Source organism: Eucyclogobius newberryi, unplaced genomic scaffold (assembly GCF_026437365.1).
Source record: "Eucyclogobius newberryi isolate DKJ021-1_F unplaced genomic scaffold, fEucNew1.0.hap1 SCAF_5, whole genome shotgun sequence".
NCBI classification, from domain to species: Eukaryota; Metazoa; Chordata; class Actinopteri; order Gobiiformes; family Gobiidae; genus Eucyclogobius; species Eucyclogobius newberryi.
Window position 1 is genome coordinate 28,160,365 of NW_027316167.1, and position 18,768 is coordinate 28,179,132.

The 18,768-nt window shown below is 40.1% G+C and overlaps 1 protein-coding gene across 2 annotated transcripts in view; it reads right to left on the reverse strand.

Moving 5' to 3' along the window:
• ntrk3b (neurotrophic tyrosine kinase, receptor, type 3b) overlaps positions 1-18,768 on the reverse strand; it is a 290,494-nt gene that overhangs the window by 247,027 nt on the left and 24,699 nt on the right. For both annotated transcript variants that reach the window (XM_072465473.1, XM_072465472.1), the window contains exon 2: positions 1,874-1,948. In XM_072465473.1, the coding sequence (XP_072321574.1) occupies positions 1,874-1,948 (75 nt within the window). The remainder of the gene's footprint in view (positions 1-1,873; positions 1,949-18,768) is intronic.

Genomic DNA, 18,768 nt, shown 5'->3' on the forward strand with positions numbered 1-18,768 from the left:
CTGAAATTCAACTTGCTATCAAATGTATTTTTAATAGAATGTGATGATGAAGGTCGTCCCTGGATTGACATAACTGTAGAAACGCGGCGTCCGTATTGGTTATGACAAAACTAGCTGACGTTGGCGTGTAGCTCTTGATGCTAATTGCCAGTAATGTGCTGCTGAACTTCATGAGGCATTAGTGGAAATCATTCTTAAATGGCTCTGTCTAAGCATGGTCACGGAAGAGTAGTCTGTCAGTCAAATTAATCTTTCTCCGGAAAGGGTTTTATGCAAAGCTTCACGTGGTTACGCTCAGCTGGGCCCATGTGAGTAACCTGACATTTTGGGCTCAGTTACAGTATTTGTCTCTCGAGCATGTGTAATTGGGCAGTAATCTACAGATATGGCAGCATTTTGTCGGATTTATATGGATTTGAATGTCAGTAGGAGTGGGTTTTCAAACAGTAAAGCAAAACGGCCTATTTTGTTAAGTTCAGGTTTAAACTGTGTAATCTGTTTTGTCCCATCCTCGCCGAGTGTCTTTGAATTTGACAAATCAAAAAAATTATTAAAGGAGTATACTAGTCCAATATGCATGTGTTATAAAAGATTTTATATAAGTAAAAAACTTATGGTGTATATAGATATATTATTAATTGATTTGATATAAACAAATAAAGGTTTATTTCAAAGGATACGTACCAACCGCAATAAAGACAGATACATTTCTTCAAACATGTCTGATGAAGTGTAAAGGTTTACACTAATTCTGCCTAAACATGATGATACAGGACTCTGAGACTTACCACCGCATCCCTCCCATTCTCCTCCAGGCGTTCAGATATAAATGACTGGCATAATTAGCATATTAATTAGCTGCCCCATTGTGCACAGCTTCCCCTGTGCCTCCTGAAGTCTTTACCTGGGAGGAAGCTCACGATATGATTTTAGTGCTGTTTTACATCAAATCACCATCACTCAGATCACAGAGTTATTCAGCAGAAAAACTGTCAGAAAGTGCTAAAGCTCATGAGCAAGTTAGCTGGTCAGAAATGGCTGTGAATGGGCTCATTTTGGAGAAGAAATATAGGAGAAAATAGAGATGCCAAGGAATCCTTTCACATATTGTAAATAACTTATTTATGTACAATTGAAATGTAAATTTTTGATGTTTCCTGGAAACAGGGAGTACTGAACTTTCCAACAAATATGTTTTTAAGCTACAGAGACATGCTATAATATAGCATGTAATATTTTATCCATTGGATTGAATGGGAACAGAACTTCCCTGAACAGGGACAGTGGGCCTAACTGTAAAAAAGATGAAATAAACAGAAACATGTAAGTGTAGAGAGATGAATGAGAAGTAAAACACCCCTGGACATTTGAATGTGTTGTTAGAAGTTTTTGACTCACTTAAAATTGTGTTGATACAAACCTGAAGCCTTTTTTAAAAGTGGATATAAATGTGAAGATACAAAGGCAGAAAGTGGTCTTTAGAAAATGTATACTTTTATATTTATATTATGGCAAAGCCTATCTGGTGTTCTGTATGATTCATTTTAACTTTCTTTTGATGCTTATTTATTTTCCCCAGTGTTCTCAGGTTTGTTGCACTTGAGTCTTAATTTAATGGTTAAGGAATTTCTGCATTTGACCGATTCTTCAATGCTTGAGAAACCTGCTAAAGATCCATCTCCAGATCCTGAGCCTACACTAGGACTACTGTAGCTCTTTAAGGGTCCAGTGGATCGACATCGTGCCATCAGGTTTGTGTTCTGGTTTAGCTGTAGTTTATCCCTCTACTTTAGTCATGCATTTATTTATTTTTTGGCTTGTCTGTGTGCATGCTATTTTATGTGAAAAACTATGCAAAATTATGCAAACTTACAATCTCTGTAGTCCAGTGTAGAGCGCCATATCCACATCTCGGAGCATCTGCAATCCTGTCCAGTTCTCAATGTGTCTGCGAACACAAAGAGAGAGAGAAGCGTAAATGAAAGGAAAAACCAAAAGCAGAAAAGAAAATCAAGTTTGCCAATGTTTTTCCTCTTTCATGGTTGAAAATAACTGGCTGTGTGTTCAGTCAAAGTTTTGAATCCATATTCATTTAAGGAGCAATTATTGGAAAGGTTCTGACAGAGCCCACTTGGGTGCCCCCTGATAGATTTAATTGCCATGAGGCAGCTCGGTGGGCTTAATCTATCCAAGGCAAGTGCTACGGACAAAGCAAATAAATACTGCACGCCTCACCATAATGAGCTTGGATGTGGACTCAGGTGCATAACACGGGAGACCGAACAAGCTTTAAAAGGGATTTATTGTAATGTGATGTGAACTGGAGGACTGGTTTGTGTCAGGTGAAAACACAGGTAGAGAGAAGACAAACAGAGCCGAGCTTTTAGATCAGGCAGCATGGGACGAGATGGGAACGGACATACAAGGCATGAACGGAGAGAAAGACGTCTGAAGCAGCACCCTAAACAGACAGGAAAGAAGAGTGAGACATGGAGGACAAAGAGAGAGAGGCAAAACTGCAAAGTGAGGCTTAAAGGCAGAGGCAGAACGACAGGTGAGTAAACGAGACGAGTCGTGACTGTTTTCACCAACACATCACACATCCACAAGCAAAATGTGTGATGAGAGAACTAAGAACCTGCAGGTTGGCTGGCTAAATCTGACACAAGCCTCTATTGTCAGTAATGTACAAAGTAGTACTACTTCAAACAATTTGGCTTTGTTCACTCGGATTTAAGTCCTGTTTTTTTTATTTTATTTCTTCAAACATAAGTGAGGCATCAGAGAGGAGTCAATTGAACTTGTCCATGTTAACTCTGAAATAAGAGAAGTCATATAAAAAGCACATACGTAAAAGCAACTATGTTCTGCTTAAAAATCCATCCAGTGTGTGATGAAAGAACTGGACAGACGAAGTAGCTTTAGCGCTGCTGTTTTGATCAGTCCAGCGACTGTGAGCGTGTGATTCTGTGGGCAGGAGTCATTAATGTGACCAACCACAGACACGTCGGAATCCCTCTAAACTAAAGCCTATGCCTCTTCAAAGGGTTGCCACGACAACACTGAGACCGTCTACCCTCCTCACTCTCTGCCATGCTATTCTGTCTTCTATAAACGCTTGGAATAGTAAGTATGGAAGGGTATACTACCGACATAAAAATATAATGTGTCTGCAGCCATGTTCAGGACTATAGTTTTATTTTGAGTATGTTTTTTTTTCTGTCTCTAATTTAGTGTTTGCATTTGCACAAATGTGATGTTCAGCCAACTTTATTACACACCCGCAGGTAGAATTGGTTTGAAGTTGCAGTTGGCTTTTTAAAGTCTATTCTAGTTATAGTATATAGTATAGAATTATAGTTAAGATTTTGCCAATCATTTTGCCTGATTTGGCCATTTTGTGATGTTTATAATGTCACTTCCTGGTTTGACATGTCCAACAGATATGACATAGGAAGAGGTAATTCCACAACTGTTACATAGCAACCAGATTGTAAACAAGGGCCAAAGTCCATTTAATTAAATTAATAGTTATGATTTGACAAATAATTACACCTGACAACCAGATTCTTTGTTAAATTATTGTTTAAACGGTCATAAAAATGCGTAATGTAATGTAAATTGATGGAGGCATTCTGTTGTAGAACGCAGCACTTCTTCCTGTAATTTTCAACATTAATTTGTCAAATTTTCTTCACAAACTGCAACGTGACTGATGTAAAACCATGATATTTACTCCCCACAAGGACTATCTCACCAAACAACATCATGATTAAAAAAACATGAGATCCTGTCATAAGAGCTTTGACGATAAAAACACTGTCATTGCCTAAAGTGCGTAATGTTTGATTCTTATTTTCTATTCAAGTGTTTTACATCTATTGAACTACAACATCATCCGACAAGAACATTCTCGAGAATGTAGCTGTCAACACATTTACAATCCGACAGTTAAACAGAACATTCTACCATAGAATCGTGCTCCATTTCGACCGACAGACTCTAGAAGCTTGTCCTGCCACGTTAACGCTACCTTTTTGCCGCAGTGTTGCAACTTGATTTAGCGTCCTTCTCATTTCCATCAAGCCACTGTCCGTAAATAGAAATTGGGGGAGAGGAAGCGGCGAAAGATCCCCCTGGCGCACCTCACTGTCAGCTCGCACACTCCGATCGTCCACAACACTCGAACTACGCCGCAATAACACGAGGCCGTTTCATCTCGACCGCAACCAACCTCATTTTTGGAGTAATAAAGACATTCTACATTTGCCTCCATTGTCTCTTTTTCTCTTTCGACGGGTGAAGCGGCACAATAACCCAGACAAAACAAAAACAAGGGGATCTCAGTGTTCTCAGGCGATTAACGCATCTGTCGTGAAAATCTTTTGCTGAGAGATTCATTCTCTTAACACTTATCAGAGGCGAAACCTGTTCTCTATCTAAAGGAATTATGTGGGAGCGATAAGGATGAAACTGGCAGCTCATTCGCCGGCTAGCATACAAAAAAAGGAGAAGCAAAAAAAAAAGCCTCCTTCCATCTGCTTTCGGAAAATGGCCTCCGACGAAGTACAATGTGAAGTGGGGATCGCTGGCTGGTTTCAGTGCGGCACGGAGAACAACCCTGGAAGCAAACAGTAACAGATTCTGCGCCTGCTCGAGCCATCTGTCGAGGCGAGGTGGCCCAGGGCGACAAGAGTGGAGCAACAGGGACCAAACCTCATTTTCATGTCCCCATAAGAAGTCGCAGCCAAAACACTGTGCAGGAAGCCAGGTTATGTTACGAGAAGAAGAAGAAGAAGAAGAAGAAGAAGAAGAAGAAGAAGAAGAAGAAGAAGAAGAAGAAGAAGAAGAAGAAGAAGAAGAAGAAGAAGAAGAAGAAGAAGAAGAAGAAGAAGAAGAAGAAGAAAAAGAAGAAGAAGAAGAAGAAGAAGAAGAAGAAGAAGATTATGAGAGGAGCTGTTATCAATGCGCTGATCAGGCAAGGTCGTGGTTCAGAAGACACATTTAAAATGATAATGACAGTAAAAGTGTTGGAGGTGTTTGCTCGCACGTAACCCTTGGGCATTTAATGAATTCAACACAACAATCCATTAACGTTAAAAAAGGTCGCTCAGTCAAATAATGCATTGTATTAATATGATGGCTCGTTATTACATGTGTATTTCTACCTGTGTAGTTTTGTTTTGTGTATGATAAAATGCTGAACAATAATGTACTACTACAATGTAAAGTATCCAGGGAAAATCAACATTGTGTTTTTGAACTGATTAACGTGTAACTTTAAAATATATATATATATATATATATATATATATATATATATATATATATATATATATATATATATATATATATATATATATATATATATATATATAAATGCAAGATTGGTTTGTGTTCTGTTCATTTGTCCTTAACTCTGTATCTAATTAATAATGCAAGGATTCAAATAGTCATTCATTGTAGGTGTGTTTTTTTTCTCACTCTGCCGAAGAAGTGACTAATAAGTGTTATTCAGTGGTAAAGTGGTAAATAACAACCATGTGACTCTACATAACATTGTACATAAGAAGGATTTGCTGAAGCACAATAAATGTTCATCAACATCACTGATATGTACAAATATGACAAAATAGAACTGACTGCTTGACGCCAACACAAAGAAACGTATCCAAAGAACAAGACTTACACAATCACAATGGAACAAAAGGCCTTTTGTTTTAATTACAATATCATTCAAGTGGAACTGCACATTGTGGAACACTTTCGACCTCGGACCAGAACGAAGACAAGCAAACGTTATAATGCACGTTATTATTGCAGCTCACAATCGAGAGCACATTTTCAGCTCACTGCAACAAGCTTCAGTTGTCATGGAGTGATTGACTACTAGTTATTGATATTTTTTAGACTTCTCTAAGGTGAGCCACTGAAACAAGTTAAATCTATGAACTTCCAGCATTACCTGAAAGTGTTTACAAGTGCACAGTAAGGTTTTTTTCCCACCGGTACAACATTGGCATGCGTTTAGAGTCATGACAAAGAAATAGGAAGCTAGTTTGTTTTCCTTTCACAGCCACTTTGGGCCCAGAAGAAATCAAATGTCCTAGAAGTTAGCAAACATGACCCTTTGTTAACACCAAGCAGGTTTTCTTCTCTTTTGCCCCTCTATAACCTCGTCCCTCTCTCACGAAACGCATGCATCCAACAAGCATCAATTACTGCTCAGTGATGAAACGAGGAGACAAATGTTGTCAAGGCCATCGCTCACATGTAGACGAATGCGTTATGATGATTATAGGACACTTTGCTAGCTGAAGACACACTTTCTCCACAGTAGCATCGAGAATCCCGTGTTTTTTGGTCATGTCGTCTGATTCCGCCCATTGTCTCCAGTCGCGGTGATTTATGGCTTTGTTGCAATGATCTACAGTGCTTGCACTCCTGCCTTAATGGGAAAATGTTTAATAAAACACAATGTCTCTGGTGTGTTCCAAGGATATTGATCTACGTTGCGGCTTTTTTTCCTGTTTTCATAGAGCCGAGGCCCAAACACTTGAAGGGAGAGAGCAGCGGTGAAGTAGCACTCCGCTAGATTAAAAGCACACCCTGCGCATCAATCACATCAAGCATTTTGTCTTTATGTTGTGTAATGCTGGGCGTATGAGTGCATGCAGTAAGTAGCCCTGTATGGACGGGGTTAGGGAGGGACAGGCTCAAAATGCAAAGAAGAAGGTAGTGAAGATGGCTTAGAACCATTTTCAACGTCATCAGGAATTGATTAAATGACAAAAGGAAGACAGACTAGTATTTCTGCTTAAATAGTGTACCCAACGGAAGGAGCATGAAAGGGGTGTGGTCCTGCTCCCGAACTCAAGATAACAACCATATCTTCATAAATCATCTATAATTGCGAGAGCTATTGCGTCCTTGTAATTCCTCATGTGGATCTAAATGTTTTTTTGTTTTTTAACCTCTTAATCGCTTACATCTGATTATTTTTGGTAGTTCCTGTCTGACCGTCAGCAGTTCAAATCTTGAGGGGGAAGGAAAAGTAATATCCGGCTTAATGCAAAGAGTCTAAATTTGTGTGCGTTAGTTTGAGTCGGTCACGCATTACTGCACATGTGAGTCACCCTCCAAACCAATCATCAGCCACATTTGCCATTCAAATAAAACGGATATAGGAACAGCTCAGTTTCTCTCCAGCTGATGAAATGCAGCACCATTACCGTAAACACATATGTGAGAAAACAGAGATGACTTCACACACTTCAATTGTATCTTAAATAGGTTGTGTTCCTTTTTGATAATCTATGGCTCTCATTTTTATTCCCCGTTTGACAATTGAGTAAATGTTTGTAGCTATATGTTGGGTAAATATGTGTCCAGGAGTTATTAAATGAAGCATATTATAGTCTAATTAGGCCTACATACAGTACACGGCTAAGATACTGTGGAAATATGATATGTTAATGATAAACATGTTGAAGTGAATTAGTCTTGACATGTGATTTCCCTTTTATTCATGTGGATGTTATATTGCATAAAACAATCACTAATAATGTGTAATTCACTTAAAGTACATATGACACGTCAGACAACTCATTTCACTAACGCCTCTGTAACATGACTTTAGTTACATTTTTACAAAAAAGTCTTGCCTGGTTTTTCCTAGTTTGCCTAATTTTACTTCCTTAAACAGCAGATGTGAAGTAAAAAACTGCTGCCTAGCAACCATTATTATTTGACGGATAGAAATATATAACATATATAACCTTTATGCTGTAAAGTAAAATGTTAAAATGTCAGAAAATGTTCCTTATGCACAAACTGCCCATTATTTTGAGGGGAATTTAGATAAAAGGCTTCCTTTTTAAAACTCAGCTCTACTTTTCATTCTTGACGGATGGAAAACATAAACTGATAAATATTTACCATATCCCATCAAATGAAGTAGTAATTATAAAAACATGAGCCTGTCATTTGCACTAAAGCAATGAGTTGGGGATTATAACATTGACATGAAAGTGACAAGATTGACCAAATCACAGCTATAATACTTAAAATAGTTCTCATGGTTTGCACACAAAGCATAGCTCAATTTTTCTGGCATTTGCTGCAGAAAATCCGTGGGGATCAGCCGAGGTAGAGAGAGCCAGGGAAGTTGAACAAAGAGCGTTTCAATACTAAAAACTAAATGAAAGGAATGTCTGAAAATGAAATTTCAATTCGTGCTTCAGTCATCTGTGGCTTCCCAGGGACCACTTCTCTGAGAGGGGCAGCCAGAATTATGGGATTATGGACCAATCATAGGAGAGCAGCCATAAGAGAGTGTCCTGGGGCGCTGGACGGACGACACACAGACAAGGTTTAGAAGTGATCACAAAAACAACGCACGCTTCACATCACTAAAACTCACCATCATGTTTCATTGGTTAGAACTCTCAGACCAATGACTAAATTGACTAAATGACTAAAGATTGCATTTGATACGTCCTCGTGCAACCTCGAAGAATACACTTGGAAAAGCTTTGTTGTTTCACGTTCTGATTAGGTTTGTCCTGTTTAGTGTAAAATGCAGATGATTTCTTGGCTGCACGTTAATTTTCTTTCCAATGACCAATTATGTAAAAGTGTAATGGAGGTCACTGTTGAAGGGAGAAGAAGAAGAATTAAATATAGGCAGTGGAAAATAGATTTTAATTTACAATTTTTTTATTAGAAAAAAACGACTGATTGTTGGAGAAACTGTCGGACTGCTTTATTGCCGTATTTTCGCTCGGAGTATAAGTCGCACCAGCCAAAAAAGGCATAATAGAGAAGAAAAAAACATATATAAGTCGCATTTTTTGGGGGAAATGTATTTGAAAAAAAAAGACCAGGTAGAGGAAGTGCAGTTTCTTCTTCCGTGTCGCTTAGAGCCTAGAGCGCCCTCTTGCGGTTGCCAGTGTGAAAATAACAAATAAAATCACATATGTGACTCGCCACGGCAATTGTCGGACCATGTCGGCCTCGGTGAAACTGAGAAAAACAGCATTTTACTTTTTTTTCCCCAAATTTGTGATTTTCGTTTTTTTGCACTATGTGAAAGTTGAAGATATGGACCAGCCATTCGATGTATCAGATAACAGTATTTGCAGCATTAAAAGCATAAATAAAGCCGTTTAAAATGTGGTGTTTTCGGGCGCTCTCTGGACGTGCAGAATGGGTGTGACCGCATTTCCATATGAACAGCTGCGCTATTGTAGTCAGCCAATGGGCTGAGCCGCCAGCCGCATGGCTACTTGATAAGCAGCAACACAGGGACACGCAACACACACTGTGTAAAATCAGTTGAAAAATGGATCCTTCTGCTATCGCTTCGGAGCTTAACAGAGGTTGTTACAGCTCCACGCTTTTGGATTATTTCTGCGAAAAGTCCGCTTATCCAGATGACTATCTAAGTTCTGAATCTGAAGATGAGGTCACAGATGAAGAGTGCGATTTCATCCAGCTGGAAAATATCCCTAGTCTACGGCTGACCTTAGATGAGGAGGAAGATGGGTTTTGGACAGAGGAAGGAGCGCCCGGTCACGCCGAAGAGCTGGAGCGTGAAATAACAGACGCTATAGCCACGGTTACTTTTGCAGGAGAGAACGAAGAGTTGGAAAAGATCCGTAACTTTGACTGCAAATGTTACTCAAGAAGAAAAGAAAATTCTCTACTCTCAAGCAAATCGTGTAGCGGGAAACTCTCTCCAGAACTCATGTACAAGCTACGGAGCGACTCATTAGCAGCAGAAAGAGAGTGGCAGGATATGAGGATTATCGGACATATGGAAGCAAACAGACGTTCTGTTGTCACTTCTGAGCTGACGACGTCCACGAAAAAGCCCCAGAAGAAGCGCAAGTTTGCCCGGACAAGCTTTTTCATAGGAGGCACGGAAGTCTGCAGAAGTACTTTCCTGTTCCTCATGGCGTAAGTAATGATTAATATTAAATACGCCTGTTTTAGTGTGCTGTTGTGGTCGTGTTTGTGTTGTGAGTGCCTGTTTTGTTGAGCCATCACAAGCTAGCAAGCCACGTAGCGCCGCTAGCCCCGGCCGTGTCCCGCTCCTCCGCGTTTTAAGTCTCAAATACGACGTAAACGTCAGAATGTGAATAATGCAGAATAAATGGCATCACAAACACGCTTGAAAGTTATGTTTTGATGTGCTGTTGTGGTCGTGTTTGTGTTGTGAGTGCCTGTTTTGTTGAGCCATCACAAGCTAGCTAGCCACGTAGCGCCACTAACCCCGGCCGTGTCCCGCTCCTCCGCATTTTAAGTCTTAAATACAACGTAAACGTCAGAATGTGAATAATGCAGAATAAATGGCATCACAAACACGCTTGAAAGTTATGTTTTGGTGTGCTAGTGTGGTCGTGTTTGTGTTGTGAGTGACTGTTTTGGTCTAAACCTGGTGAGCCATGATATCACAAGCTAGCTAGCCACGTGAAGCGTGTTATTCCCATATTACTCTCAACCCTAATCCTTTTTTTCCCCCTTTTCAGAATTGGCAAAGACACCCTGACTGACATAATTAAACACTATGATGAAAATGGAGCAACACCACGGTTGAGGAAGAAGCGTGCACAGCCACAGCCACGTTCACGCAGGTTCATCAGCCATGAAGTCATCCACACCGTTGTAGAGTTTATCAAAAACTATGCAGAAGTCCATTCCATAATTCTCCCCTGATTGTGGCTTTGGACTTATCAAGCAAGCATACATGAAGACCAGGGTTGACACTTTGGAAGACATCGCTGAGGTTAGTTTATGTTATTTGACTACTGTAATGTGTAAACATTAACCTGGCAAAACTTCAGTGCAGATATTTTTCTTCTGTTCTAATTTTTTTTTTACATTGTCGCCCTTGTCATCAGGTAGTGGAAAACAGCTCTCCTGAGAGTCACCTCAATATCCCACAGCTTGTTGGAACGGCGGATGGCAGAGTGTTCGTCAAGAACTTCGACTGGCAGAAGCATCTGAGTCCCTTCTTCAGACGGCTTCCAAAGATCAAGAGCTATCAGCACTTCAGGTATTTATATTCAAACAAAAAAAAATTGTTAATGAGTGTTTCATGTGAAATAGTTAGCCATTTCTTAAATGTCCTGTTATTTGCTTACAGCTTTGATGCCAAGAGACCAGGTGTGGTGCTTGCGAAAAGTCACTGTGGAGCAGAACCAGTGGAATTTCAGCTACTACGCACTACAGCTGTTCTGCCTCCGGTTGACAATTTCCATGTCCTGGTCCCACCTGGATTGAACATTGACAGGCAGACCTACCTGCATGAAAAAATCAGGCCTTTCTGTGCTGACGAGGCAAAAGACATCACATGCCCAGCGCCGAGAGTCACAGCACAGAAGACGAATGTGCAAAAGAGGCTGCGGACGTAATTGGACTCTGATGGTGTACCTATGATGTCTATTATCTCATATGTTGCAGTTCGTATACCTGGCCCTGGCATCTGTTTATAAGAGTTCTTCTATTGAGGGTGTTTTTTAAACTTCCTATGAATTATCTGTCCTTTCCCCCTGTATCTACTGCGTTGTAACATTAAAGGCTATTTTATCTTATCTTTTGTTGTTTGTGTTGAATCATTCAGTGCACCATTGTTGGTGCACTGAATCACCTGTGAATTATGTTTATCGACAAATGCAATGAACCCTATTCTCATTCTGATTCTTTGATTCTATTCAGGGCCTTTTGTAATCCAAGTATTTCCATTTTAATATAGTAACTTCTAATTCTGATTCAAGTCCAGTTACCATCAATAACAACACTCCTCTTGAGTCTTGAGTGACAGCTGTAGGGGGAGGTGGTGTCAGTGTGACAGGGGGGAGGGCTTATCTCAATGAGATGCAAATGAGCCCCCCTGTGACTCTGGGCTCACTCCGGTGAGAAACTTTGGAAGCCGTTTTCTCAGTGAATGGGTTTGAGAGTTGTATACATTCAAATGACCACAACTTACTCAAATATTATCAGATCTACATGAGTGAGACATCATTGGAAAGCTTTGAATTCACACTTTCAGAATATGTGAATAACTCAAAATGTCTCCGGGTAGACATGTAACTGGATTGGCCATGGTCAGTCACATATATGTTGCTTTGGAGTATAAATTGCACTCCGGCCAAAACTATGTAATCCGGAAACTACGGTATTCATAAATCCTGAGTTTAATGAGGCACTGCACACTCTCTTCAACATAATTATCCATTTGACTTTAAAACATTGTATCTTGGATGTTAAACTCCAACAATGGAAACGATGGAGACTTGTGGAGTGTACGTTTGGCGACAGCAAAAGAGCAATAACAAGAAAATGGATGACAGGAGCAGAGCCGACTTTCAAGGACAAATAACTCTGGAGAGATGGGATGGGATTTTTGTGTATCAAAAGAAACAAGCGGTCACACTCACATACTGTCCCAGAGCTGCTGTCCTGTGTCCAACCCCTCAGTGCGGTGGACCTGCCTGACCCCGTGAGTGTGTCTCCTCTCCACAGGCCCAGCCCATGTGCCACTGTGACCTGGCATTGCATCACGCCACAAGCACACAAAGCCATGCTCTGGAAGGTATCTACACCGCACGCCGTGTCCAAAAAACAGAAGGACTATAATTAGTGCACCGTTTGCCAATTGCAATCAGGCTACGATCCTCTCCGGACTGGTTGGAACGCTCTGTGATGGATAATATATCGACTCGTGCAACGGTATTGTCACAACGGACATTCCCACATTTCAGCCATAGAACATTTAGATATCGGGCACAGATTTTTGGACCCAGTTTCCATGTGTCCATGTGTCATGTGCCTGTCCTGAGAGCACCAGATTTGTCTTTTTTAACAGACTAATAAATACAAATGGAAATAGAAGAGCAATTATGCTCAGAAATATGGCTGCATGTATTAGTCACCCTTGTGCCTTGTTATGGATTTTAAAGGAACGATGTGAAGCCTGAGCTCTTACTGGTTTAAAAAAAGGAACTACAGTCACAACTGAACCTGTGTAGCCAGCGCCTGCGCCTGCAGATAGAGACATATCCATGTGCTATGCCTCATTTAAAAGCTGAACCTCCAGACTTCCCTAACTGAGTTGCAGAGGCTGCACTAGCTTCAACCCAGATGAGAGACTCATGAAGCTGCTTTCTGAATAGATAATCGTCTTGAGAACCATAACACCACATTACAACATAAAAAAATTTGACATCATGTCCAATGTATTCATGAATAAATCAACATTACAAAGTGCTGTATTTGACATGAGCATCTTTACCTTGTATCTGGGGATGGGTCTAGTTTATGATATTTCAAATCAAAGTATACGGTTACTTTAAAAGCTCCATATTAGTATTGGTAACTATCGTTTATCATCCACAGCAGCAAGAAAAATATCAGCTAGCATATTGACTCAAAATATCCACATCAGAGATCCCTCTGCTCTCCGCCCGGCATCAGTCCACTGTTTCACTGACAAATGGCAGTCACATTTAACTGGCTTAGTGAAAAGAATGGAGTGGCAGAATCATCTTCACTGTAATAACTTTTTAATGCACTTACACTTAATGGCCAAACTGTGGCTAATTGAAATGAACAATGTTACTACATGAGTATTATTTACGCTGACATTTATTGTTGTAACCAATTTGCCGCAAGATGTTTAACTCTCGTTGCTGAATGTTAACTCAATGTGCAAATAACCCGAGTATATAAAAGTGGGCGCAACTAATTTGTTAAATGCTAAACACTGGAAAAACTGTCTGTTGCATTAGCAAAAAACATGTCAGAACAAGCTGTAAAGAAAAGCCCTGAAGAGTAAAGTGAAATGCACTGGAATTACTCCTCATGGATTGGAGCTCCTGCCAGGCAGCTCAGGTAGTCAATACGAAATATACAACATTTATAATTCTGTGGAAAACTCATATGGGATTGTTAAGCCACTGCCGGTTGGTAAATCCATATGCTGTCAATCAAATAAAGTGAGTGTGTTGCTAATGATACACGTGAGGTCTCATAGTATCAGTTTCAATCTTGGTACCAGAGATAAAGCTGTGAAGAATTCCTGAGTACCCGTTGGATGAGAACAAGGAGAATTTGAAATGAAACACTGCTTATCTTTTGTTTCACGTTACATCTCGCTCTGCAGTGGAGGGGGTGAAGCGCATTCATAATTGAACAAAAACTGTACAACACAAGGGTTTAGGCACAGAGAGGATTCAGTTTCAGTAAAAAAAAAAAACAAGTTCGGGTGGAATTTTACAGCATTGCCAAGATCATTAAATCTAGAAAATAACGGACTGAACTCAGTGCTGAACCTGGCAAGGGCTGAAGTCAGAAATCCAGGGTCAACTACAGTATGTTCCCCATGTATCCATTCTTCTAACTAATGGGCGAGACATGGCACTGGAAAAAAGCTCTAAAATTACGAGGAACATATTCGTAAGTGAAAAAGGCTCATTAAATTGTCCATTTATTCCATCTAACAGACTCAATGTGTTTTCTTTCGTGCTGTTATTGCAAATAAATCTTAATACCGTATTTTCTGGATTATAAATCGCACCTTTTTACATAGTTTTGGCCGGGGTGCGATTTAGACTCCGGAGTGACTTATTTGTGATATTATTCGTTATTTTCAGACTGACAACCACAAGAGGGTGCTCTAGGCTCTGAGTGACGCAGAAGAAGAATCTGCACTTCCTCTACCTCTGGAGTTTGTGGAGTTGTTTAGAAGTGACACAGAGGAAGAAGAATTCAATGGATTTAGTGATTTGGGGTAAAACTGATGCTTTGGTAAACTTGTTGTTGGTAAGCATGTTTTTTATGCTATAGTTATCTGAATAACTGTTCATATGTTACGTTAACATACCAGACACTTACCACAGTTCTGTCTGTGCCTCATGTAGCTGAAGGTGTTAGCGTTAGCATACGTACACCTATTCACCATGTTCTCTCATCTGGTATTAATTGCATTTCAAGATTAAATATTTGTTCTTGGTCTTCGATTTCATCAAATACATTTCCCCCCCAAAAATGTGATTAATACTCCACTGTTTTTTCTTCTCTATTATGAATTTTTTGGCTGGTGAGACAGAAAATATGGTCAAAAATAATCATCAACTAGTAAGAAATGTGGTCAACTAAGACACCATTGACCGTTTAATTGACCCAACGACAAAGCAAAAGTCCAGGCAGGTTACATAACACCTGCGTTACATCTACAGGGCTTTTCGCTCGGTCAGCTTTCGCTTCTCGGGAGCTCGGGGAAGCTTGCTGAATACCATAACGTTTAATCAAATACGTGATCATATATAGCGCTGGACTGGTGCCAGAGGTGCCATAGCGCGTTCGGATCCGAGCGACCTTCAGCTTGCATTGGCGGCGTGCTCAAACGTCAGCCAATAACAGACTCAATTATGTATGAAGATTATCTCTGCTTCCACTTATCCGTCCCTCCTATACACCAGACACAATCAGAACGCAATTTGGATATTCAAAGTCTGCAAAAGTGTGGGCGATTTACACAGAAATAAGATAGGATAAGAGATAAGAAAACAAAATAGGAGTGAAGAACAGAGAGCGTGCCAAATACACTGGCTCAATCGCTGTTTAATCATAGTTGTGGTCATAATTGCGCCGTAAACATCCCTATTTGCCGATATTGTGATATAATAATGTTGTTTTCAGTATGGATGTATGATTTGGGGGGACATGTCTACGGTAACTGCATTTGTTAAGCATTGTGATTGAACTACAACTGATGATTTGAGAGAAGATTAAAACACAAACTGCGAAACTAATACAAGAATAGAATGTTTTTCAGTTGGTAGAGGTCTAAACTACAGGGTTATGAGATTTGATGTCATTTCCACAGCAAAATTTTGTTACGTAAATCAGAAATAATAAAACTCAATTACGACCATTCAAATTATGATTGGATTGTAATAAACCTGTTTGCCCTAATTGCCGAACACATTTCTTTATTATAAGATGTTTTCATTCACGACTTAACGATACAACTATAGCTTGGACTTCAGTTCTGTGGTAATCTCTCACCACAAATACGCTTTTCTTTCTCCATTCCATTGTCTGAGTTCCAGGGCACAAGCTGCTGTGTACCCCATGCCCACAGAAGGCTTTCAGCACCGGTCTAAAGTACAGAATATTCAATAATTGCGCTATGAATCACATTTCTCTCATTTGTATTAAAAAATGACCATAAAAATATACAACTCCATTTGTAAACTCCACTTCCTCACACATGTATTAGTGTCGACCATGTTTTTTACTCATACAATATTACAAAATCACACTATTTAGTTTTAAAAAGTGAAAGTTTTTGATTATTTTGTGTTTTTTTGTCACTGATTCAATTACATCCATATGAATATGAATCCATATCCATCACATTTTAATTTAAACCTCCAGTCATTAGTTTGGAGTCACGCTAGGTGGAAATCAAGGAAACACTCAACCTGTGTCCTTGTTGCTTTGCTAATGTATTGTCTTGTATTTGTCTTTGACTTGCCTGATTGGTTTACTTCATGCCTTGTCATCCTAATGTGATTGATATGACTCCATGCTGAAACAGTTAAGCGGTCAAGCTACATTCAAAACGGAATTCAAAACGAAAATCTCTTCATGCCACGGATTTAGCTTCAGTTTTATTTCTCATAACTTATCCTTTCACGCCAAACACTCTGAGAGGGTCCTTCCTCACTGCCTTATTTGAAAACCTCAATACATCCAAATCAGTGTAAAATGGCGGTCTGAGTGGAGAAACATATTGTGCGTTAAGCTAACTTTACTGCCCCTACTGCTCAGTGATTATGATGGCATCTGTTGTGAGAGCCGCACTCCTACATCCCATGACAGGCGGTGGACCTGTTCCAACAGCGACTATAAGGATAACTCACGACTTTGGCTTATATACGCCGAGTGGATTAAATGTTCGCCGCGTGTCCTTCATGCCGCCCAGTCGCCTCCAATTTCAGGATATGATAAATCTGGGGCTGAGGGGGTATTTCTTCCTGGAGAATTCAATTAGGAGGGTGAAGAGAGGAGGATCACCGTCATATTAGAAGTCTGATGGGTGAGCTCCCCTCGCAGTAATGAACCGGCACCGTGACCGGATTGATTTAACTATAGCTCCCCCCGGTTCGTCCTTATTCTTCACGCCACTCTTCGCGAAATCCGGGGGCGTCCACGAGCGAAGTGAAGTTTTGAAGTTCGGGGGTTGATGAGATCTGACTGACAGACTGGACTAAATGGGAGCAGCAGCCGTTCTTGTACCTGCCAAAATGTTGAGATAACCTTTAAAGGAGTTTGCAATCTTTTCTAGTCGAGCGAACTTGACGAATGCGCTCGACCTCTGATCAATAACGCAGCCTGTAATTGCTTCACCTCTGGATTATCGGTTAAAAGGGAGGTAAATGTCCTCCGTGTCAGTACAAACACAATTTATTTCCGAAAGAACAAGCCCCGGTCAACTGCGCAATGTATTTTTGGGTTGGAGATTTACGATAAACACGTTTGCGTGCACGAAGCGTCGGAGGTTGACTCGAGCGCACCATCCGAAAAAGTGAGCCTGAAGGAGGTGTAGCTGTGGTAATTAGCTTTAATGGTGTTTGATAAGATCTCTGTTATGAGAATAGGATGCTGCTCTTATCGGTGTGAAGATGAAATTACACAGGTGAAATCCCCTACTTCAGCAATCATTATCTCGCGTACTGTAGTTTTAACAGTACGGTGAAGACCTCGAGCTAATTTTCAAGAGACTGAAGAAATATATTGGGGTTTTTTTAAGGGCTGTGCGATGCGACGATAAAAACGTGTGTTGGAGAACCACGGGATCAAGTATTTGGAGGGAACTCTGTTGGAAAAGTGTGTCTTGTTTCTTTATAACACATGTCAAAGTGCATGTTACTCACAGGGAAATGCAGAGTGTTGGAGAGGATGTGGCAGCAGGAGGAAAACCACTGTCATGTGTTTTGGGATTGTCCTGTTGTTCACAAGTTTTGGACTGAGATGAACAAAGCCTTACAGACAATTTATGACAATTTATGATAACATCTCTATGGATTTCAGAACTCTGTATTTGGGCCTCAGAACTCCTGCCGTGGACACAGTTGGCGGCTTTCTATGGCTGCAGAGAAAAAGGCACTCGCAAGAAAATGGATGACAAAAAACACACTGACTATTAAGGACTGGACTGACATTATAATGGGCATTTGTAATTTGGCCTCAATTTGAAAATGGACAAACTTGACAGACTGGGACGTTTGTTTGGGTTCATTTGTGTTTTGGTCTTTTGGATGATTGATTTATGTTTGTCTTTCTATCTCTGGTCTTGTTTTGTTGTTGTTTTTTCATGTTTCTGTTCAATGTTCATAAAGTTGAAAAAAAAGAAAGAAAAATGCATTGTAATGTGATCAAAGACGATGCTATTTTCGTGGTATTCGTCATATTGTGAGTCACCGTTTCTCCTTTTAATGCCGTTCTACGCTAAAAAACAAAGACTTTTCCTCACCCACTCGCCCTGGTGGTCAGTCCCCGTCATAATCTGAGGGTATTGGACTCTCAGAAGAAAAAGATGCCTTCAGTTACCTCCAACAGACAATGTAAAGTGTACCAGAAGTGTTTTCAAGGCTCTAAGAAAGTTGTGATATCATTTTTTTCTAATCTAATACAAAGATGCAAACAAAACATAAAGAGGCTATATTTATGTCTGTGTAGTTCTGCCTCACTAAA